The 25,891-nt window shown below is 34.3% G+C and overlaps 1 protein-coding gene across 1 annotated transcript in view; it reads left to right on the top strand.

Annotated features, from left to right (window-relative positions):
- The first annotated feature begins 1,465 nt into the window (after nt 1-1,465).
- The window catches only part of LOC108754132, a 94,439-nt gene continuing 70,013 nt past the window's right edge, over nt 1,466-25,891 (top strand). Inside the window, exon 1 of the mRNA XM_018496225.1 lies at nt 1,466-2,853. Within this exon, the coding sequence (XP_018351727.1) occupies nt 1,545-2,853 (1,309 nt within the window). The 5' untranslated portion in view covers nt 1,466-1,544. The remainder of the gene's footprint in view (nt 2,854-25,891) is intronic.

Below are 25,891 nucleotides of genomic sequence, written 5' to 3'. Positions count from 1 at the left end.
GTATCGCCGCCGCCGCCGCCGCCGCCGCCGCCGTCACCGCCGCCGCGCCGGTTCGGTCTCTCTACGAGAGCGAACCGAGGAGCGTGCCCGAACCCGGCGAGTCGGGGAAGAGAACTGCGGCACTCGTTCAGTAGTTTCTCGGACGCCGCACCGGCACCATCCGACGACCCTGCGAGATAACCCCGCGCGTGGCCGCGAACCCCCCCGTGACAATTCCGTGCATACGCAAGACTTGACCGATATCGCGTAGCTCGGTCTGGTCTCCCATCTTCATCGCGGCGATTTAGCGAACGATCTCGCTGTGTCTACCCTCGAACTGAAAAAAAAAAAATCGGTAGCAATCGGTAGTAAACGACTCTGTAGTAACATTTCTATAGTACGTACTTGAAACGTTTTCTGGAAGCACGAGGTGCACGTCTATCGCTCGCGACGCGACAATTCTATTTTATCTCTCGATTTTCGATCTTTCTCGCCTTTGACTTTTCATCGCGCCAATTCGCGAAAGCTTGCAACAGAGGTATCATATTGTAGACGTCGATCAAGGAAGAGCCCAATGTTTCTTCTGCGGATGATGATAACTAGTGGTGAAGTAGTGATAGTGCGTTACGTGGAGATCTGTTCGTGTCGATCTTTCGCGAGAGGATTCTTCTGAGCGTAACGATTACGAGACGTACGCGAGATCTAGAAAGAAGTAATTGATAATACCCGGAAAGAAGGGAACGAGAGATATATTATTAAGATATTTAATTGATGCATGTTAGACCTCGCCGATTAATAATAAATCTCATAAAGGGAGAAAGAGTGAAAAGAAAAAGAAGGAGAGGACCGAGTGTAGTCACGAAAATAATCGGTTAATTGTATCACGAGAATCATTTGAATAGGATTTAAATAGAATCGATCTCACACGTCAATTTATTGCCAGGATCATTCGCAGTGTATCGAGTATCCTTGGCGATACAAGAAACATAATTTCTATCGTAGGACTCGCGAGATTCACCGTTGACCCAATGTCGTCTCGCAAACCGATCCCGTTGCTTCCCGTCTACTGCGAATCGTTATTCCTCAACTCGGCGATCAGCTGATCCAACGGATAGGAAACTGCGAGTCTGTGTCAGGGCGCGCGCTAACATCGACAACCCGTACGACCGACAGCAGCAAGAATGCGAGAGAATCGTAAACGCAACAATGGTGTATGGATGGTAACAGCGGACTGGCAGCCGCATCCCTCATTCCCAGCGGCCCATGTTGTTTCGAGGCACCCTCTTCGGAGGCGGAAGTGACTAGAAGTCGGCTGTGATGCCAACTGGCGAGGTGCGCGGCCTTCAACGATACCGCACCGACAGTCGTGGTGGTTCGAACCGACCGACGTTCCTCGGGGCCATTTGAAACGGCGACGAGAGGTAGGAATCGAAATCGTGAGAAGGAAACGAGCGAGATCGCGACAATTTACAACAAACCCACAGGGGACGGCTGTACGAACGGGGCGGGAAACGGTTGTGCCAAGGGAGAGGAGGGCAAAAGAAGAAGCGCCGGATGAGACCGTCATGCCCGCTGAGATCGACACGGACGGGCATAGGGTGCTGCACTGTGATTCCCGTGCCGACTGCCCGACTGCGACATCGATTCACGCGTCCACTTTCCCGAATGACGAGTGCCAAACCGATTGCGTGCGTTTATCCGAGAAGATCGACGGTGATAGGTCGAACGAATCGCAAAGAAGAGCCCCGAAGGATCGACGGCGGAAGGCTGGAAAAGGCTGCGCGAGAAAAGCGGAGCTGATCAACTGCGGACGTGGAAGTCCACCGCCTGATCACGGTGAAAGTTCACCCACGAGAGTTCCGAGAATTGATCACAAAGGGGAAACTAGGATCCTAGGCGAACGTGACTTCCCGGCGAAGAGCCGCGTGCTTGCGCGGCCGTCACATCGGCGACCAGGAGCGACAAGAGAAAAAGGAGACGAGAACGAGGACGGACTCTTCGGAGCATGTCGCGTGTCGAGAGAATCTCCGCGAACGATCGAGGATGTCGCCAAGGACGAGCACTTCTCGGTCACGTGGAACTCGCGGAAGGACGCGGCGAGCAACGAGACCGAGCGGGTGGAATCGCGGCTACGTGACGAGGCGGAACGACGTCGGCTTGCGACAGTGAACGCGAATGGAAGCTCGATCGCGCGGCGTCGAAGTCTCCGGGATCGATCCCGGACGAGGTCGCGGCCGTCGTTCTACGGGAGTGAGACTCCCGAGACGAATCCGTCCGATCACTCGGAAGGGACACGAACCGCAGGAGGAAGTCCTCTTCTTCTCTCTAGTCACCACTCGCGTACTCGCGCGAAGGACGAGACCCACGAGAACAATTTTCGAAACTTCGACGAAGGGTCTTTCCGGGAATTCGGTAACGACGTCACGCGGACGGATGAGGACGGACGATTGGACTGTTCGGAACGGCGCGATGAGCGTCCGGAAGACGTGGGGAACAAGAGGATTGGGCAGAACTCCGCGAGCAGGAAGCGAATCAGGCGCGCGTGTCGCGTTTACTCGTTCCTGCAACTGATCTTCCTCTTCTTCCTCATCGCATTCGGACGGTACGGATCGCTCGGTCCATCCAATGTGAGTCGAATCAGTGCGAGACCGATCGCGAATGGTTTAAGTGTCTTGGGAATTGGGATTATCGGTGCAGTGAATGCAAGGTCGATCGATTTAATCGGCGACGCGAGCACTCGGGCCGAGAGATCGGCCAATCTCTCTCACATCAGTGGACCTTTAAGGAAGATACGGCTGTATATCAAGCATCGATATCTGCAGATCCTGCCGGACAGTACGGTGAACGGAACCTACGACGAGGATTCCAACTACAGTGAGTACTCTTTCACGTGCTATCACTCGATGATTATAGTTAACAAATGAATGGTAAACCATTTGAAGTGTTCGAGTAAATCGTTTATTTGCTACAGCACAATGACATAAGTCGAAAAATAAAGTTTTCCAGATAATGAGTTCGAACGTCTTGATTTAAAATTTTGTAATACTAATTTTAAAATGCAATTTCGATAACTGATTGTAAAGAAATAAAAGTATATTAGATGGTGGTCGTCCTTTGTTAAAAAGTTATTGACAAAAAACGTTTAAGAAATAACAGCTTATTTCTGCTGCACACAATATTAAAAACTACTTTACATTTCTCCTATTAAGGGGCATTTTGGATTTTCCACGCAAAGCAAGATGCACCCCATCTCCCCCCTAAAGGGGGAGCCCCTCCCCCGCTCAAGCGTATTCTTTCTACCCAAAACAATTGTTCTATTCCAAATAGTTTTGTGTAGAAAGAACACTCCGCCCCTCCCTCTGCACCTCCACCCCGATTTAATTTCTTGACCTGACCCAACACTTATCTGACTGTGGGGTGGATTTGGCTTCGCGTGGAAAATCGAATACCCCTTAATAGGGAAGATAAGAGTAATTTTTAATATTATCTGTAGCAGAAGAGTAAGCTGTCGTTACTTAATCTTTTTTTGTTACTAACTTTTTAACGAAGAATAACCGCCACGTAAAACCTGTTGGAGATCACTCAGGACAACATATGTTAAAGTCACAGTCATCGGCATGGTGTCCCTTAAATATGTCTCATAATATCATTTTTAAGTTATATCGTTGTTGCAGCAAATGAGCAATGTGTTCTAAAGTAGATTGAATTCAATTATACGTTAATTCATTGTTAATATTTGCTAATAATTCAACTTACATTTAAATTATAACTAATGTTAAATTAATAATTATAATTAGTAATTGATTAAATTTATAGACTTTGAGAAAATGTTATATCGATAGAACTCGACAAGGTTTTATGTAACAGCAAACCTTGTTACAAAGTTTGAATCAAATCTTGATTGGTATTAGAGTTGTACTACTAATTAAAGCTGCCTGACGGGTTTATTTTCAACGTATGTACACGTCGATTACGCGACGTTATCGAATTAACGAATTCATTTCAATCTTGAACTAGCATCTCTCTAGCATATCTTTTTTGAATAGCTAATAATAAATATCGATGTATTTTTTGCCTAAGATATTTTAAATAAAATCATGTCTTTCTCACGCATAATAAAGTATAACTCAATAAAGTAAAAGAGATCATCATTCTCGTCCTTTTAATTAATATTTAAATCTATTCAATAAATCATATATTGTTACAAAAGCTAAATTATTTTGACAAGTAAATTATATCCCAGTATATTGTGCTATGATTTAAAAAATTAAAATTTAGATTACTGTCATCTAATATTATAAAATGTCTTAAATATAATGCAATATTCTCTTTTAGACATATCCTTTTATCTTTTTTTTAAATTTTTATTTGTAGTGATTTAATGGACGATGCACGCAATATATATATATATATATATTGTATATATATATATATATATATATATATATATATATATATGTATGAAGGATCGTTTCAAATCTTTTTTCTCTTTATCGTTCAAATGTCGATTTAATCTGATTCGATTACAAAATCTGTGACGCAGTTGTAGATTATTAATCCGATAATCCTGTCATATGCGAACGACTCGTCTATAATTGATGAATATATAATGTATAATCGAATGTTACCCTTGAACCGTGTCGAGTTTTTTAAACGATATTTACATCAGGTATGCCATTCACTGTTTGAGAAACACTTTGATTGCGTGTTTCGACACTCCATTCAGACGAAAATTCCACAAATTCGTGACTATCGAGCAATCGATTTGAAGTCGACTGCCGCTGCTGCAATTCGATATCTGTCCCAAATTGTCTATTCGATAAGCAGCGTTCCGATCACTGCTCCGGTGAATGGAGCCGATACAGCTGCATCGCTGCGTCGTGATATCGGTAACACTGTGCGGATGATTGCACAAACATTCGAACTTGCTGCTAATTCGTGCAAACATTCCTATTTCACGTATTAAAAATTGAAAAAATTGTAAACTTTCAGATGAATTTTGGATAGTATAATTCTGGTTGAAAAATTGTTAAACTTTTATATTTTATCCTTTTCATTCATGTGTGTTTAATATCCTTTTCACTTATTCTTTTATTTTCCTCTTAATTTCCGTTATGTAATGATTTTGGATATAAAAAATTTAAAACTTTAAATACAAAGCGCCTTCCCGGTCCGAGTGTTAAGATGTTGAACTACTATCTAATATACATTCAATTAAATTGAATTAATATTTCAGAAATAAATTGAGAGCCGATGAAATTATCGGATTCACACAATCAATCTGAAACAAATAATCCCCCCAAATTCTCCCAAATCTTAAAAAACTGTAATAAACTTAAAATATTTATTAAATTACATTTAGATTAAATTTCGGTTTAAACATTGTTTAAATCAATTCAAAGATATAATAAAATATTTATTTTTATTCGACTGTAATAAAATATAAAAGAAATATTGAGTATAATCTACTGAATCGAAAAGAGAACCGATACTGTTCTTGTAATTAGACCGCACTGACCTTCGCCGAAAACTTTGATCGTGCGTTTCGCTACTAAAAAGTAATTCTATTTATATTCCTCTGAATATATTTCTCCAGACGACGAAACTGGACACACCTATATAACCACATACACACATAATATGAGTTTAACTAAATTTTAATTAAAATCTAACTAATCTAATGGAAAAATTTCAATAAAATTATGATTTCATTTTAAGCCGCATGTTTTATACATTGCTGAAGATATTGTCATACTGACCTAATATTGCATATTAAATCATATTATACATATATAACAGGAAAGTAAATATATAAATTCACAAATTGACTAAGCATAAATTTGTCCGTGGCTGTACACATTCCTTCACCTGATAATGTAAAAATTATATTTTTCTATTGCTATAATTAATCATTAAACTAATGATTTTATATTGAATAACTTTTAAAGTTTCCGCTACAGAACTATTATAGTTCAGTGATCAATCATATCTATAGAAAAACACAATTTTTACATTATGATCAAGTTAAGTAAGGTTCAGTCCCCCCCCAAACCACAAGTTAACCACATAATAAAAAATCCAACCAGAAAATTTATCCAAAATAAAGTATTTTCTTGAACTCACATTGAATTTATCTTGATAACTATACATATATACATACATATATACATATATATATGTGTGTGTGTGTGTGTGTGTGTCTGTGTTTGTTTGTGTGTGTGTGTGTATGTGTGTGTGTGTGTGTGTGTGCGCGCATAAAATTGCATTATTTTTTAAAGTTATTATAAAGTAAATAAGAAAATAAAACTTGGGAATATTTAAAGGAAAATGATTTGATGTTTGCATGACAATGGCATACATTACATTTAAATAATTCTGTGAATAATTGTATAACAGAATAAACAATTTTGAATGCGTAAGTAATCGAATAACATGAATGCAATATATAACATCTCATGTTATATATATTATGCCACACAAGAATTTACTCTCGTGGAACCGGTATTACAATAATGAAACCGAGACATGACTATTAATTGAACTCAAAATTAGTATGAGTATTAATTACAATCTTAGTGACAAGCAAAAAGTGGCAATAAATATCTTAATTTCCTGATATTGATATCTATGTAGTGATGTAGCTAGAAATTCTATTGCGATAAAATAAAATAATTTCGAGATTGTATCCAAGCATTTCTTTTGTGACGAATACACTATTAATGTCTGAGCCTAATTTGTTTTAAAACATATGAAAAAGTAATATCACAAGTTATTTCGCCATAAGATTCATCCTCCGAAAATATTTTGAGAATGCTATAAGACTAAATTGATCAAATTTAAATTATCCAAATTGTCTTTTTAATATTTTTATTGTAATTTGCAAAGTAATATTATTATTTACCAACATAATTCAAATTTTTATCGTTATGATAATAAAATGTTAAGATTAAGATTTTTAAGACAAAGTATTTTAAATTCCAACATATTTTCCAATAAAATATTACACAGCATTGAGCTAAAAATTAGTATAAACATAACGCGTTTTCGATCACTTTAATTACTCGCTTGTGCGCGCGTTCGGCAAAATGTGATCCTGATTTACATAAATCACGCAACAGGCGATATAATCTCAGAGTAACAGACACCTATACTGTCGGCATCGTTCGCACAGGAAAATCAATGAACCGTCTAGTTCCACCGCACGTCCACTATTCGCCGACTAATTACTTTCTCTGCGTAATGCATGTCCTACGTGAGTGCGCGAATACGGCGTGCACTCGTATACGTTCGCGCGTGTAAAGTAGCCGGGATGAGGACGATGAGTGGCAGCGGTGCGTTTAGTCCGGCTTGGAAGCCACCCAAACGCGATGTCCGCTGACGATGATGACGACCACGACGACGGACGTCCGCGGTAATAGCGCGACTACTTTAATCTCAGGGGCTCGGGTAATTGGAGTTAAACACTCCGTGCACTCGCGCCGCGACGTCAGGCTACCGCCCCGGCGGATCAATCATCGAGGAATTCAACCGGTGGAATCTCGTTTCTGGATACGTTCGTCTCCCTTAGCAGGAGAACTTCACCTAAGAATGTTAACGTGTTGCGGGTCGATAGCATCGCGCGATAACCGACGAGTGGAGTCGGGACGAGTTTGTCGGACGATTTTCTCGCTCATACAGATTTTTATAATACGGTATATTTTTTCATGTTGACACGACTGTCGATCGCAGTCAGCCGTTCGGCGGAAACAGCTGAAAAAAAAATGTATATTCATCGACAGCTGCCGACGAATAATCAAGACGGTAAAAATGAGAATAGTGTGTCGATCGAAAAATGTGGTATAGTTAAAGGTATTTCTACTCTGTATTTGAATCTCCTCTCTCTTTGATCCGTGAAAAAAGTATTTTAGTTATATAAACGTATTTAATATGCAGTATTGGATTACGTAGCTTGCTTTGTGGAGCCAAAAATTTCATTTTCGTTCAAATATAGGTGGATGATGATATATCGATAATATATTCTAAGTGAGTTTCAAGATAAATATAATACATCAGTTCTTTTTTGATAGAAAAGAGAAAGATGCGCGCGCTTTTCCCAAAATATTTACAGAATATTTATTTACAGAAACTGACATGAAGATGATTATAGCACATCGCGGAATGTGCACATGCACTATGTATATGCACCGTTTTGCACGTAACTCCACTTCGTCGTAAACACTTTCTCAGTAAAGTTAAAGTAAACTGATTGTTCGCTTCGACGAATAACGCTTTACGCGCAGCGGAAACCTTATATTAATTTACGGAATAATACAAATTAATATGAGCAAAACTATATCAATTTAATTCAATTGACACAAAAGATTTGAACTAATGATTGTTAACCCACGTTATCTTGGATAATTTAATTTTATGCACGATCGCAACACATATTTAAAAAATTGTAAAAGAAAATACGAGAAACGGACTAAGTGATAAATCTGTCTCTGTAGTTTGATAATGACGGAAGTTTTAAAAAGATTCGATGCTCCAAATGACATTATTATCAAAATATAATAAAGCATAGGAGGAAATATCTATAAAGTATCGCGAGATCGTGACCTACATTGGCTTCGAGTGACCTTTCATTCATAAAACTTCGTGAATGATAATGAAAATAACATCGCAAATCTGTGATAAAAAATAACAAACACAATCGCAAGAATAAATTTATTTAAATCAAAGACTAGAAATAATATTTTTCTATAACCATCTTATACTACATATACATTTATCGTTGTAACGTCATGTTTTTAATTATGTGTTTGGTTCAATAAAAAAAAAAAGGAAGAAATTATAGAATTGATTATTTTTTAATAAGATCGATTTCGAAAGACATCCGAAATCCAGAATGCGTCAAAGATTCAACTTTGTGGGAAAACGCCTCTGACTAATTAACGAGCTTCTAATGACTGGGAAAAGGCGTGCCAACTTTTTTTGCAGCTTGTTAATGGAAATTACGAATTTCCACAGAGTGTCATTAAGTAATTATTACATTCCATACGTTCCTCCGCAACGCAACGCAATGTCAATTTTTCCTCTTCCGCTGATTCCGTACTTCCGTATCGCAATTAAAGAGACACGCTGTAATTCAAAAGTTCATTATTCGCATGAGCGTCTTTCGTAAGCAAAACATCATGGATTTGCATATGTTATTTCTAAATGAGAGCCGCATAACCGGTTAGAGCTATCGTGAGACTTTACGGAATTCTCAATCGATGCGAATCAATAATTGAGATAATCCAGAATAATTACATATGCAGAACAAAATCAACGACACCTTCTTCCGAATTCATTTCAGGATGTACGCAATAATGATCAACACTACTCGATTAATCAAGCTGCGTTAACGACTTATACATTTTATAACACACCGAATATCAGATGTATGATTTACATATGCGGTATAAAATATTTAAAGTTATTCATTAGCTGTACACGGTCGTACTATTTAAACACATATATAAAATTCATATATAAAATCACAATATGTAAAATTTTGAAAAAATGATAAACAGCTCTCACAAAGTATCAAATCACTTCTTAAAACTCTGTTTTCTCTGTTATCTCCATTCTACAGCAATTTTCATCCCCAATTTCACACGAAGCTTCGAGAGAGACCTCCAAAGTAGGATTCAATCTTCTAATTCTTTATTATACATTTCCTACGCTGCTTATCCTTTTATATTCCTTTTGTAATCTTCGCCGAAGTATCACGGGTGGTCAAGCCTAAGCTGTTGGCTAGACAGGGCAGAGTTGTACAGGAGCAAAAGGTGTGCAGCGAAACTATTAATAAGACAGCATAAAAGCTAACGGGCCAAAGGCGCGGGGTTTAAGTGTGCTTCGCACGAAAGAGGACCTCTTAATATCCGATGTCTCGATGCGAAAACCTTTTCATGACAGATGAGGATACACGGGGTCAATTACCCAAACCTTCAATCGTGATATCAAGACGCGATGACAAACCTGTTTTATGAATGAACGTACTCGATTCGTCGTTCCGTGCAATGAAAAATGCGTACTAAGAACTACACCGCGTTGAGCGACCATATAAAGGATATATAAATAGTAAGGCATATATAAATCAAATTGTATATACATGTATGTGTATCCCCCCAAATTAAGTCTTGATAATCTTTTTCTTAAATTGTCCTCACGCGCGATATACACGCATCATAAAAATGGCTTATCTCAATTGCGACGATTACTAAAATATAATATAACGAAACACGGAAAGGACTGTAATCTGTATAATATCTCACAATATTTTAAATTTTTTATAATTTGCTGTAATATATGATATTTTCTATTCAAATATTGCGTTTACACACGTATTGTGTGAAATATTGTTTATAGAGAAATGAAATAATTGTTAGTTAATAATAGAATTGAGTAGATTTAAAATTAAGTAAATTATAGGTTTGCCAAATTTGATGATCATATTAATGATAAATATACACTACGTAAACAAGATTTAATTAGTATTGAGCGAATTTAAAAAAAAATAATAGAACAAATTTATAGCGTCTAAAATTTCCAGAAAGATTAAATGTAAAAAAATTAAAGAGATTTTGAGATTTTAAAAAGATAAATATTAGAATTTGATTCTTTCTTAATTTTAACCAGAAGTGTGTTAAATTTAAAAGTAATTATCAAAACATATATGGAAAATAAAAAGATAAAAATACTTATACAAAGTACAACACTTATTCAAAGCGAAATCTTTCATCATTCTAAAAAGAAAAATCGTTTATTATATAATCAGATTCGTGAAATAATTTGCTTAATTAACATTAACGAAATATTCTGTATATAAGGATGATAATATTCAAAGTTTAATACGCAACTTACTCAACTTTGTTCGCTTCAGAACTATCAATTTAATAAATCATCATTATTCGCTCAATCATTTCCGTGTTATAATATCAGCAGTAATTTCAAAATCGTTACCAATACTTTTACAAGTATCGTATAAATTTTTCGTATGTTAATGCCGTTAGAATTTTTTTCCATATTTAACTAGACGGCTGACTTTCACCGATTAATTAGAGGCGATTTTTTTATTGTATAAAATCTCGCTTTGATGGATGACGATAGACACGCCTATGAATTTACCAGATTTACTACATATAGTGGAATGTTTTTCGCGACATCGACTTCACCATGTTCCTGATATACGCCATACACAAATATTTTGTCAAGCTGTTATTTGCGTGATTTGCTCGTGGCGAACAGATATAGCTGTAGACAACGTGGCGTATTCTTTGTGAATTAAAAAAGCGACATTAATAAACGATCTATTGCAAAAAAAAAACGAGAATATTTCTTCATTAAATTACATATAAATAAGATTTTATAAATAATAATTTTTTTATACGTATAATTTTTTTCTATTAAAGTAAAAATATATGATGCCTAATATGGCTGATCTCGTCAAATTTGGAATATAAAATTAATGAGAAGAGATGAGAAGTTATTAAATTATCCAAAGAATTTACCGTTAAATGTTGATGCAATGCCCACGGAATACTCCCTATCAAAAAAACTCGATTTCAGTCGCGAGCTAAACTTGATTATAAAAGTACTCATGATGTTTTTCTTTACGTGTTTTGACATTAAATGGGTTAAGTGCGTTTCGCTTCATCAGTTATCACTTATAGCTCGCTTATTGATAGGAACACTCCAAGCATCCATAAAAAATAAAACATTTCCAGACTGACTTCATTGCCAATCTGCCAATCTATTTACAGCGCGTAATTCCCGTTGCACTTGATTAGTCTCATACGAATGGAGCGTAAATGTCAAGCGTGATGCATCATGCATTAAGGATATCTCATCAATTACCGCGTTTACCGCGATAACATTGCATTCAATTCGCGTTGAGTAAGAGCCTTCACCTGTTTTACAAATTTAAAACGACGCAGCTGAAGTATTCCGAATCTCGAAGTGTGCGAATCTTTTCTTAGTTTATACTGAAAGAAAAGATTGGCTGTTGCAGCAATTTAGATAATACAATATTGCATAGTATTTTTAATTGGCTGCAGCAGCCAATTAAAAATGCTATGCTATATTCAGCCAATCTATTCTCTCTTTCAGTGTGTCATTTAAATCGACAAATTACAATATACTGCTATTTTTAACTATCACAACGGAAAAATTTCATCGATCCAAAAGCTATAGAAATATTCTGCTTTATTGATTTTAGAATAAAATTCTTGAACACTCACTGTTTCCTGAATCCCAACTTAAACGATTCAGCGCGTTTTGAAATTAATTATTAATTTTTAGTAAATTATCTGGCACATTAATTATCTTTAAAAAAAAAACAGAGCTTAAACAATAATTCATTAATTTTTTTAGATACATTAGTTGTGATACATTCGTTTTTTTAGATACATTAGACGTTATTTACATCTTAGTATATAGTATGTATCATGAAAGATATAAAATTAACATGCTGCATATGTAGTAGGCTCTTCTGTCATATCAGTGAGAAATTGTAACTTTGCTAGTGCAAAGACATACTACAGACAAGTTTTAAGAGATGATATCACCCTTTTTCCTGTTATCAATCAACGTATTTTCAAAGTAGTAAACAAAATTATAAAAACGACGCAAATATTAGCAAGTTAATGTTACACGTTATCATCATTCCGAGTTACATCCAATTAGACAGCGGAAATGTGTTGAAATTTATATATATATTATTTCTTTTATATTTCACACATTTAAAAGTTGCGAGATATAAAAGTAAAAATTTAAAAACTGCGAGATATAAAAAGAGAAATAACTATTTAAAAATAATGATAATTTAAAAATGATTAAAAAACGAAAAAAGAAGTTTTATACGAATAATTTCTGCTTTGATTGTGCATGAGAATATAATCTCGTAATCTAATCAAATTAAAAGTTTTCTTGAAAGTCAACATATCAAGACAAACATAATGAGTAGAATATTGCATTAAAGCATAAATCCACAAGGAATACAACTAGTTTTGCGTCAATGTACAAATGTATTATAGTCAAATTAGAAATTTTCTTTGAAGACAAGTTAAATAAATGTCGTAGATATTACATTAGTAGTGAGCATGCCACAAGCAATTTCTGCACGCAAGGAACATAATCGAAACGTCAAACAAGCTTATCTGCGAAGCTATGAAAAATTGAGGTCCCTCATTGATGACTTGTACTCGCTTACACGTTTATCCACTTCATTAGTAACAAAGTTGAAGGATAACGATAACAAATGATTCCCCTAAGAAGCCGCGATAAATTCGATGATTATCGGAAGGAGCCGACACCTACCGCTAAATCAATTTCAAACAGTTTCCTCGATTCCTTATGGCTCTAATACATTTATATATACTTTAGTATGCACAGCTTTTCACCGATAAATCATTACTTAGAAGATTCGTGCAGAATTAAACGGAAGATATCTATTCTTCAATGTTAAATATCAAAGGACTATTAGATATCAACAATAACCAATCTCTGAATTAAATAACATTTTATTTTTAACTTCTATATATGTCAAAATGTAAATCAGTAGTACATCATAAATGTATGTCAATTCATTTCTGTGATCACAATAAAAAAGTAATTTTGCTGAGAAATCTGAAAATTTAAATATAGATCTGAAAAATAATTTAACTAAATCATCAAAACAATTAAATAAGACGGCAAAATTGGTTGCTATCAAAACATTTTGTAGCATTGCTCATCATGTTTAAGATTCCTGCAGAATTATTTTAATGATTCAAGAAAATTATTTTTAGATCTGCATCTAACCAAATTTTTAGAGTCTTCAGCAAAATTGTTTTTCAGTGCAGTTTTAAAATAAATATCGTTCAAAAATTATTCTGATTTATCTTGCCTGCGTCAAATTGTTACTGTCGCATTTGAGAACGGTTATGATTTTTTTCTGTTTCGATTAAGTTCGAGTGTCGGTATGAAAAAGGGAAATTATACTTTCGTCTCTCGCATGTCTCATGTACATCCTCGTTACGGCCGTAAACCGCAAACAGCCCTCTCGATTCGAAATGTCGAACGTAATTATCACCGACGACGTGGCCGCATGCAATTAATACGTAATAAATTCTGCCGCTTGTCCGACTCACCGTAACTCCCCGACTTCTTCTGTTTCCGAAGTCGCAAAAAGAAAAAGTAAAACCCTAAAACTTACGAGCTAGTGTCTTTGGAATCGCGTTACGTCGAATATGCGCGAAGTATGTGACACTCGAATAGGGAATGCGTTTTCTCAAAAGAAGATCAATTCTAATTTTGAACTGAAAAATGTAAGATTAACGAAAAATTTAATTATTAGGCAGATATAAAGAATTGCTTTGGGCTGAAAATGTTCTTTTTTGCTTATTTATATTAATTTTAATTTATTTTTTATCTTACTTTTCTTTGTAAGTTGCAAAAAAACAGTAAAATGCAACTACTTCAATATTATGCAAATATTGATAAAAATATTGTGTGTATGTGTGTGTGTGTGTGTTATTTGTTATGTTTCGTTCTCTAGATGGAGTTAAATGTAAATAATTTCTCGTATTTAAAAGTACGTATAATTACTTATAATTAGACAGAAACAGGATTATCTCTTATTGTTCATATGTATACTGTCAATACATTTCCTAATTTTTGGAAGTAGGGTCTACTTAGTACCCTACATAAATTGAAATAAACATAAATTGTAAGGTAAAATTGTAACACGCATACACACACATTTTCTCTCTCTCTCTCTCTCTCTCTCTCTCACTTTCTAATTTGTATGTGTTTCTCAAATTTTATTTTTAGCTTTCGTTTAAGAAATATAGTCCAAAACCAAAAAGTATTATGATAGTAATATCAGGAATCTTTCTTCATATACATATATGTATTTATCTGTTATGTCTTCATTCTTTAGGTGAAGTTAGATATAAATAATTTCTTGTATTTAAAAGTACGAACAGTTATAATTAGACACAGAAACATATAAAAAACAGAGGAACAGATATATCTGTTGTTATAATTTTTAGAAGTCGGATTTTGGAGATATTGTTCATACCTTATCATAAATTGAAATAAATGTAGAATTGTGTAACACGCATATTCATACAATTTCTCTCTCACTCTCTCATTTTTTAATTTATATGTATTTCTAAAATTTTATTTTTAGCTTTTATTTAAGAAATATAGTTTGAAAACAAAAATGTTATAACAGTATCGGCGACCTTTCTTTATGTGCGCGTGCGCGCGCGTGTGTGTATCTATTATGTCTTCGTTCTCGAGATGGAGTTAGATATAAATAAATTCTCGTATTTAAAAGTACGAACAATTACTTATAATTAAACATAGAAATAGAAGAAACGTATTAAATTACGATCATGTAGATGTACGTGTGTTACAACAACATCTACACAATTTTTGGAAGTAGGGTCTACTTAGTACCCTACATAAATTGAAATAAACATAAATTTTAAGATAAAATTGTGTAACACGTATACACACACATTTTCTCTGTCTCTCTCTCTCTCTCTCTCTCTCTCTCTCTCTCTCTCTCTCTTGTATTTAAAAGTACGAACAGTTACTTATAATTAGACATAGAAACATAGAAAAAACAGAGGAACAGATGCATCTGTTGTTAATTTTTAGAAATAGGATTTTGGGGATATTGTCCATACCCTATCATAAATTGAAATAAACCTAAATGTAGAATTGTGTAACACGCATATACATACAATTTCTCTCTCACTCTCTCATTTTTTAATTTATATGTATTTCTAAAATTTTATTTTTAGCTTTTGTTTAAGAAATATAGTTTGAAAACAAAAATGTTATAATAGTATCTGCAACCTTTGTTTATGTGTGCGCGCGCGTGTGTATCTATTATGTGTTCGTTCTCTAGATGGAGTTAGATATAAATAAATTCTCGTATTTAAAAGTACGAACAACTACTTATAATTAAACGTGGAAACAGAAGAAATGTACTCATTGTGGTAGTATTCATAATTTTTGGAAGTAGGGGATTATTCATACCCTACATAAATTGAAATAAACGTAAATTGTAAGGTAAAATTGTGTAACACGCATATACACACATTTTCTCTCTCTCTCTCTCTCTTTCTCTCTCTCTCTCTCTCTCTCTCTCTCTCTCTCTCTCTCTGTCTCTCTTTTCTCTTCTTTTTCTTAATTTTTTAATCAGTAATTTTTATTATTTATTAATATTTCGATGTATAATCAGTCATATTATACTAACTGTTATTATTTTATCTTATTTCTTCTATATATATATATTTTTTTAAATACTTGTAAGTCTTAAGAAAAACATTTAAATGTATGTTTAAGTACTGTTTACTTAATTATCTTTTTATTATATGTATAGTGCAGTGCATTAATTCGCTGGGTCATAGTAGCAACCCGACTAATCAAAAATAAGAAAATGCAGTACTAAGAAGTTGATAAAAAATTCTGAAAAAATTCTTAGAGTTCTATGAGAAGAAAATAAATGATTTTTTCTTGCAGTTTTTCTGTAAAATTGATTGAGTATTTGAGTAAAAAATAAACATCCATAAGTCGGTCTGCTACTATGACCTAGCGAATTAATGCACTGCAGTATATATACTTCTCTTTTAATATACTGTTAGATATCAAAAAAGCAATGGAAATTCAATTCCTTGAATTAAAAATAATATTTTATTGTTTTTAACTTGCATGTCAAAATGTAAATCAATCCATTTCTGTCGTTAGTTTCAAAGTAAACAACGTTCTCATTAACGTGTGAGTAGTTAGTAAATAATGAACTAAATTTGAGTTATAACTTCAATCATTTTCTTATGCTAAATTATTTAGCTCTACATTTTGTCTTCAAATGTCAAGATATTCTCAAGGACATTATATGTATATGTGTTACCTATCGTTTATAGATGGAGTTAGACATAAATAATTTCTCGTATTTAAAAGTACGAACAATTACTTATATTAATTAAACACAAAAACAGAAGAAACGTTTTCAGTTATTTTTATTTTCCTTATTATCTTTATGTAGTAATTTTTGGAAGTAGGATTTTGGAGTGTGATGTGTGTGTGTGATGTGTGTGTGTGTGTGTGTGTGTGTGTGTGTGTGTGTGTGTGATAAAATTTACTATAAATGCATGTAAACAATTAACATAACACAGTTTCCTGTAAAAACTTTATGTATGTTATACGCGCAATTAAACTCTAATCATGCATTGCCATGTGCAATCGTGCATAAATAGCGAATCTCGAATTTCCTAAAACGCAAAACATTAATAATTATTTTATCAATTATAATATTATACTATATCTATTTACTACAACTGTTAATCTTATATTATTACTGATATGCAGTATTGCTCTCTACGTTTCAATTAAATAGATATCGAGATAAATGTAGTAAAAACTATTTTAATTGGAATATTACAAATAATCGTAGCGTTTTAATAAAAAAAAAAATTAAATCCTTTTTAAACAGATGAAGAGAAAATGTGAGAAAATGGCGATCGAACTCTAGAACATTTATAAATACGAAACCGACGATTGAAACTTCGGAACCCCTGCAGCTGTATAAAATTTAGCTCTCAATGACACACGTAGCATGCTGCGCGGTTGATTGGTCCGGTGCTTTTAATTGAAATATCCCGGACGTAAGTAACTAAAACGAACGTTGAAGGAATGCTAATGGTCGTTTAATCGATCACTTACGTACTGTTCTTTATGTCATTTATCCTCATAAGTGAGAATAATTTCTTAATCAATTTTTTCTTTTTTGAGAAAACAAAAGGCGACGTAAACATATAAAATGAAATAAATAAATACAAAATTAAATGCTTACTCTATTTATTTCTGAGAAGCAAAGTAAAACTCTCAATTGAAACTTAACATGAGAAATTCTTATAGAAATCTAACACTGGCTAATTTATTACCGAACGACAGTAATTAATTACTTAATCGAAATACACAACAGTGTTTTTAACACTTAAAATAAGTAATTAATTACTGTCTTTCAATATTAAATTACACAATATTAGAATTCTATAAGGGAATAAAATATTAACGCGAGTAATAAAGATGTCTACATATATTGTATATATATTTGATTTCTTATCTGCATTGATATGACTATCGCCAGCAAGAAGATTGCTGTGAAATTACTGCTAAGTAATTTGATATGGTAATGCAGTACCGCGGAGCTTGGAAATACGAAATAGAAAATTAACGTGTGATAATGCATGATTAACAAGCTTACCACGATTTGCGAGTTTTAACTTAAAAGCAGTAACCGCGTAATCAAGATGTTTGCACTGCTAAATATCTACCAGATTGCTGGTAATTATAATTACCGCGTAATTACATTGCTTTTGATTTACCGCTAGCGATTGCAATATGGATCGGAAACGATGGGCATCAGCTGTTAAAACCCGAACGATTAAAAGCAGACTCGCAAAGTGAGATCTTTCGAATGTGACGGAGGAGCTATCTTGATTAACGGTAAATCCACGATTGTGGTACGCGGAAATTGTTACGTATTCGTACTCGCGATGCGAACTCGCGGCCGCTAAGGCGCCGGAAGGCGTCGCGTCGTGCGTCTCGAATTATCTCGACACGACTAATCAGCAAGAAATACGATCGGTCGATTAGATTCTCAAATTAGCTGACGGAATTCCACGCGCGACAATTAGCAAACCGGTATCAATTATCGTGTCCGACAATCGGTGTTTTAGCGCTAAGCGCAACTTTTTTCGACATGTAAGTATACAACAAAATTACTCGAATAATATAATTTGCATAGGATAGGATGTTTGATAAAAGAAAAAAAAAAACCTAAGAAAATGAGGAATAGAGAAAGTAGGTTAGAGTATCAATAAAATTGAATAACAGGGAGAAATTGAATAATTAATGTAGGATAAGAATATATAGATTAAAAATAGAAAAAGGAAAATATAAAGTAAGGAGAGATATAAAATCTGTAATAGATTTATTGTAAACAGAGATAAAATAAGAATAATGAAAAAATATTGTAAACACGATGATAATGATATGTTGGAGATTCAATTTCAAACAGCCTACATAAAGGATGGATAGATGAAGTGAGAAGAAGATAAAGTATAAACCAAGTTCTTAACTTGTATAAGCTGAAGGTAATAAAGATTCTTCTTTATTAGGATGTTCAAATAGTTGACCATTGACAGCTCGTAATTACGTAATTCCAGCCTACTTATTCCGATGAGAATTGTAATACTAATTATTTCCTATCCAACGTTAAGTCTTGCAAAACTAATTATCGCGCAATAACATTATTTCTCGTCGTCTCAGTTCAGCAGATTAACATACAAGGTCGATCTTCTTATGTCGGATTCTATCGAATGGAACGTGGTCGCGTGCAATATCATCGTGCTAAGTCATCGAAGCGTTCACAAGTTTCCCAATGATAAATGACTTGGAGTAACTTTCTCACCTGTCACTGATCGTCGCAAAAAAGTTGCGACGATACTCAATAAATAAGGGTGTAATTTGTCACCATGTAAATTCATCAATCATTCCGTAAAATATATAAATCATGGAATGAACGATACAATATGAAGACATTAAATAGGGATTCTAAACGATTAAATAAATGTCAAAAAAGATTCCGGCATTATTCAAATATAACAAGGAAAAAAACAACAAATTAACAATTGATATCACAAAAGCGTCATTCAAAAATGATAATTTAATAGAGAAAGCGTCGACGCACCTAATATGAACGTGGCGCATTTCGTATGCAGATTTCTGAGAAACGAGTTAACACATGCAAATCTTAAGACAAAGGTACAATGAATCACTGTGTAAATTCAATCGCTTATATTGAAATAAATAGAGATAATCTTCTCCTATTCAATTCGCTTATTTTAAATTTCTAATTCGATAACAGAAAACATTTCCGTATTGGGCGAAGACATTGTATGCTAAGTATAACTTAAACTTACTAAATTGCATCATTAAAACTTTGGAGTTTATTATTACACAGAATTTCCGAAATTGTTTGCCTTCCTTTCCCATTTTTAAAGTTTCTTTGAACAATTATTTTTATAAATTCTTGTTCCTTTTAACTTCACAAATTTTTTTAACATACATAAATAATTTAATTATAATTTAAATATCATTAAATATTTAATTAAATAAAGCTAATATAAAATTAATTGTAAGATAGAATTCTGCTGATTGCTGCTAAACATTATTATCGGAGATATTGATAATCGTAAATTTACAAATCTCGAATAATATATGTTACTTTATGAATACGAGAGAGTATCAATCATAATACGAAAGCGGAACGGCGACCACCGAAAGATCATCATGTACACAGATCTCTTCTAACGTTCATCATCGTAAACATTTAGAAGTTATCAGCTACGATTTAGGAAGAAAACAGAATCTGTTTATAGAGTGTATCTATTATACGGTGCGTGACGAAATTGTCATCAATTCCATAATTGACAGAACGTCACGCTAAATGGATCCTAATTAATGATGGTACCGTCTGATGGGCTGACCGATGTGATGCGATGTATTGGTCAACAGGCACATAGATATCGCGTTACATTACTTCCTATCGAAATTATGCACCTCCGTCTAATGGACTTTGATTGATTCTCGTCGTGTGCCCGAGATAGTGGTCGGATGCATTAGTTTTTGACGTATTGTAGCCTTCACATCGAGTTCCCCGCGGTACCCGTACACGGAGACCGACGCGTGTCAGACAGGTCTTTAGAAAGTCCCACATAGTGAACCGAGAGGTGTATTCTTCAGATTTGTCCGCCTGACGGGTGTCTTTTGTCGGTACCCGTTACGTCGAAAAAATCATCGGGCGAACATAAATGTTCGAAAAGAGGCTAAATAGGCATGCGTGTTTTCTTTTCGTGAGAACGAGAACCGGCACGGCGCGTAAAAGCTGGAAAAAAAATGAGCAGAGAAAAATTTGGATTCTTTACATTTATTGAACGCGAGATGGGGGGAGGGTACACTAGATATTCATAATTATTTTTCGAAAAATTAAATTCTCATGCAGTGTTCGATATCAAAAGGATCAATGATGACCCAATTCCCTGAGTTAAATATTGTTATTTTTAACTTCCACGTGTGTCAAAACGTAAATCAATCATTTTTCTATGGTTAAATCACTTAATTTCAAACAACGTTCATATTAACGTGCATCTAGTAAATAACAAATTAAATATGAAATCGAATTTAATACATTTCTTTCGCCAATGTTTTAATTAAATTAACAATATTAAGTAGCAACGATGACCTATAAAAATAATTAAAAATAACTCACATTGAGTATAATGTGACATTATATAATGTTTAGCACAGTACGATTTTTATTATAAACACAAAACTGGCAACTGAAAATTTAACGTAAAACGCAAGTAATAAGGAACAAGAAAATTGTGCTATAATTGTAATAAGAATTATGCTACAATTTCCTAGTAGAGCCCTTTAATAGTAACCATTTTTGCGAGCATTATTTCTCTCGCTATTCATTGGCAATTTTTCCTCGAGTGCCGAACAATTTTCGCGATTGATGCTTGCGCTACATATAATGCATTAAATCACTCCCGTCGACAGCATTATTACAGTTCATTACTCTTCGCGATTGATACTTCGAGTATAATCATAACGCCCCTCATCTTGCGGAAGACCGCGGAAGGCCGATCCGGCAGTGAGAGAAGTTTTACCTATTCTACACATCCTCTGCGATCTCCACCTTTTACCTGCTCTTTCTTACAGGGTCTCCGTGTTATATGTCAGGATTACAGCGTACACTCTCGAGGTACTCTCTACGGTGCGCGCGATTAAGAACAGTTTGACGACTATAATATCATCTCGCGCACAGTGAATTCCCGATGCACGCTACTACGGTATGTTATAAGGCACGTCTCGTTTGCGTATTCGTATAAAACACGGAAACTTCAACTTGGCGAGACTACACGATTACGTTCATGCGATGGCGCGCCCTTTGATTGCCCCGCGATCGTCGTAGTTTTTTCCACGTAAGCGCAAAGGGAGTAGCGATTCCGCTGATTACCGACAAACGCAATCATCATATGTATATGCCAGTAATAGTTCTTTCCTGATATACATGCTATATTAAACCGCGAATGCCCGCGCTAAAAAAAAAAATATTTCCCTTCTCATACAAAGTATCTCTGCATAATGGTAAAAAAGCTACTATATATTTCCTATATATTATGGAATATATTACAAAAAAATATATCCTCCGGATAATTGTGACGGATTCAAAGAGATTTTCAATTCATCTCGTTAAATTGAACAATTTTTGTCAAGCAAATGAAGCACATCAACGGGACACTAAACGTGTGTCATGTAATTCACAATACTCCTGGAATTTTTCAGAAGATACGTCAATTAACGTACTACAGATGCAATGCTTGTAATGAGATGGCAAATCGCTATTTCAAACATTTATTATTGTATAAAACACATTCTAATAAACGCTCACATTTATTAAAATCGAGAGATTCAAATTTTGGATAATCAAAAGGAATAAAAACACTTTTTTATTTGGTCTTTCATTTCGAATTGGAAGGAAAATTTGGATTTCGTAGTCATGCACGTTTTTTTTTGCTCGAACTAGTATCGTTATTGTCGTAGTATCGTTACTACAGTCTGACAGGTCCATCAGCAGTTCCTTCACAAAGTAGTAGGTTCACATATGATTATCGCGATTTATCGTCTGTCGTTTCCGTATGATCGTAACTTATCAATGGCGTTTTGCTGTAAACTGCTATGAATCGTCCCCCTTCGCCATAATGGCATAATTCCATGAGGCCCAGAAGCGGCAGATGCTTATTTTCTATTCGATATCAGCGATACATCGATAGGTAGATTGCGCACGATCTTATCTCATTGATGCATCTTGTTTATGGGCGCAATTTTGCAATGGATAGAAACGCGCGAATATCTCACGGACAAATCGATATCCGCATCAATTTATCTTCAGAGCTACTGACAGCAGCACATTAAACGTCGATAATACCCTGTCGATTGCCCGAACAACATGGATTATGACGTTAAAAGCGAGGAAAATGTGAGACGGCACGTTTCTTGGCAACCTAAATTTATTATACAGTACAAATTTACGATACTTGATTACACTACATACGTCTCTATGGAATTCCTTCTCTTTCCATGTATAAAATTATAATACAATTATCTTTAATATTTTTATTATCAAGTGCTATATAAATTCACGTGCAATATATTAGCGCAATAATTCTTAATATCTTCTGAGGAAAATACACGTCCGTGGGAAATTTAATTTAAAAGACGAAAGGAGAGGACTAAAATAAACGATTTTCAATAATAAAGTTGCCCCCTCCGCGATGTAAAGGCCATTTAATTATAGATAATAATATTCATCTGCTTTTTCTCTTGTTTTATTACGCAGAATTTATCCGGATGGTAATTGCACGTGCAAATAGAAACGATAGAAACCTATAATAAAATCTACAACGCACTATAAAGCAATTTCATTAATACCTCTGAATAAACTGGCTTCGGCGACTCCGCGTTTTACAGCTCACTCGGTATAGCTTAGTCGATAAGATTAACGATTGACTGTCACCCGTTGACACTTTCTCACCGATCTCACTATTCGATAATTGTTTCTTATTAATTAATCATCTCCACTAATAATTTCCGCAGCGATCGATGATACATGTTCACCACGTGACTGTTATAAGATACTATTAGCAATATTAGCGATGCGCGTTAAATTGCTCTAATCGCTAATTAATTAACGACAATCCAGCGTATTAGATTCCTGCGTAACAATTTTTCGTCACACACAGAAAGGACGGTTTTACTGAAATATCTAAAAATTTAGCCAGATAAGAATCTGAAAAATAATTTTGTTAAATTATCAACATAAATTATAGGTTTAAACTGATTTAAACTGGGTAGATTAAATTTTTTTGCAGTATTGTTATATCAACGATTAAACGTTCTACAGTACGTTCGAAGTATTTTTGCGATCCAATAAAATTATTTACAGATTTGTATCTAAATTTTCAGGTGCTTAAGTAAAATCGTTCTTTCTGTGGAAAAAATGCGGCAGATTTCTTATTTTACATTTCAACAAAAGATTCTCGCTTGTCTCTCACTACTCTCTCTTTTTTATTCTGACACATACTCATGTGTGTAAGTATATGAATTATCTAAACGAAATCGTTATCGTTTACGAAATAAATCAAACGACGCCCCTCTGAATACTCATTCAATCGCTCCATTCTTTGTATTTGCTTCTTCTTTACTCTTATACATATAAACTGATGTTTTCTCTCGAATTCTTAATCTAAAAATGTTTTTTCTAAGATTACATTCTTTAATTAATAAATTTAAATTCTTTATTACGCATTTGTGATCTTACTTATTGTTTACGTTCGTAAAATGTAAATTTTAATTTTCTTTTTTTTTCCTTGCATGTTTCGTTTGGCGTTTTTAAAAATACAATAATAAAAAAGAAAAAAAAATTTTTTTCAAACAATAAAAGAAGAACACATTTTAATTATCACTAAACGTAATTCCTGTCAAAATTAGTACGTTTCAACTTTTTGTATTGACAAAAATTGATCGAGAAATATTCTCAAAGGTAAAGTTCGCCGTAGTTACCCTCGAAACTGGCAGAGCTCCACTTGAGAGCAGACGAGACAACGAACTTTGCTACATATCTATCTCCTTTATTTTTGGTGTACAAATATATGTTGGTACTATTCATAACACGACCGAGCAACTTCTCGCGAAGAATATGTGTCAACGATCGAACAAGAGAAAATTATAGGCGTCTCTCAAATTTTATGGTTTCATATAAAACTATTTCTATTCAAAAAATTGATCCTATAATTACAACTCGTGCAGTATCGTGTATAATCTTATTTAAAAGTTATTTGACAGGATGTCATTATTTCAGCAAAAAGAAAATGGCCTAATGTAAGTATGAAATATTAACATTCAATTTAAATTATACAAAAAAAAAAATATTTTATATCTAATTTAATAACACATATTTTATTATCTCTTTCGGGCCTTCTACCTGTAAAGAAAATTGAAGAAAACTGCATGGAAAATGAAATTAATAAATCGCAAATTATTCATTCTGTAAAGAAATTTTTTACTTCGAAATCATATGAGTTATCTTTTTGGTCTCAGACGCATAATTTTTGGGATCAGGCTTTTAAATCTAAACAATTATACTTCAAGATTATTAACAGCATAATAATTCAATACTGAATCTGATTTAATATGAATCTAGTTCAGAAATTGTTCATAAAATGTACATACACATGTAAACATATCTTAAAGAACTTTTTTACACATGTATTAATACATCATCTTCTTAAAAAGTGGTCGTTTTATTTCAATTCATATACATATATACGTAAACACGTATTTTTGTATTGCATGGTTAGTGTGTTTCTCATCGGTTGGATAATTTGTCCGGCTATTTTTATATCTTTCTCTTAAAGGCAGATGATCTCATCGTAAATTTGCTTTAAAGTCGCACGAAGCGGACATTATCGAATTTTTCATGGACCGTCAAAGAGCGAATCGATAACCAAGGGCTTAACGTGTTGAATCTCGAAAAATACTTGATTAAAATCCGCGAATCCTTCGGGTATTTTCCACCTCACTTTTACTCGGATTTGACGTTAGAATCTCATCGACTCTAATAGCGCTTTCAAAGGAGCTTAAGAAAGACTTCGAAAAAAAAATCTCGCTACTATCCGAGCATTTAATTAAGCGATTCGTATACTTATTATCAAAATCGATAGCATTGCTGTTCTGAGTCATTAAAAACGCTATCGTGAGC

The sequence above is a fragment of the Trachymyrmex septentrionalis genome, unplaced genomic scaffold (genome assembly GCF_001594115.1).
Source record: "Trachymyrmex septentrionalis isolate Tsep2-gDNA-1 unplaced genomic scaffold, Tsep1.0 scaffold76, whole genome shotgun sequence".
NCBI classification, from domain to species: domain Eukaryota; kingdom Metazoa; phylum Arthropoda; class Insecta; order Hymenoptera; family Formicidae; genus Trachymyrmex; species Trachymyrmex septentrionalis.
The sequence above is the reverse complement of the archived record's forward strand: the minus strand, read 5'-3'. Positions and strand labels throughout refer to the sequence as shown.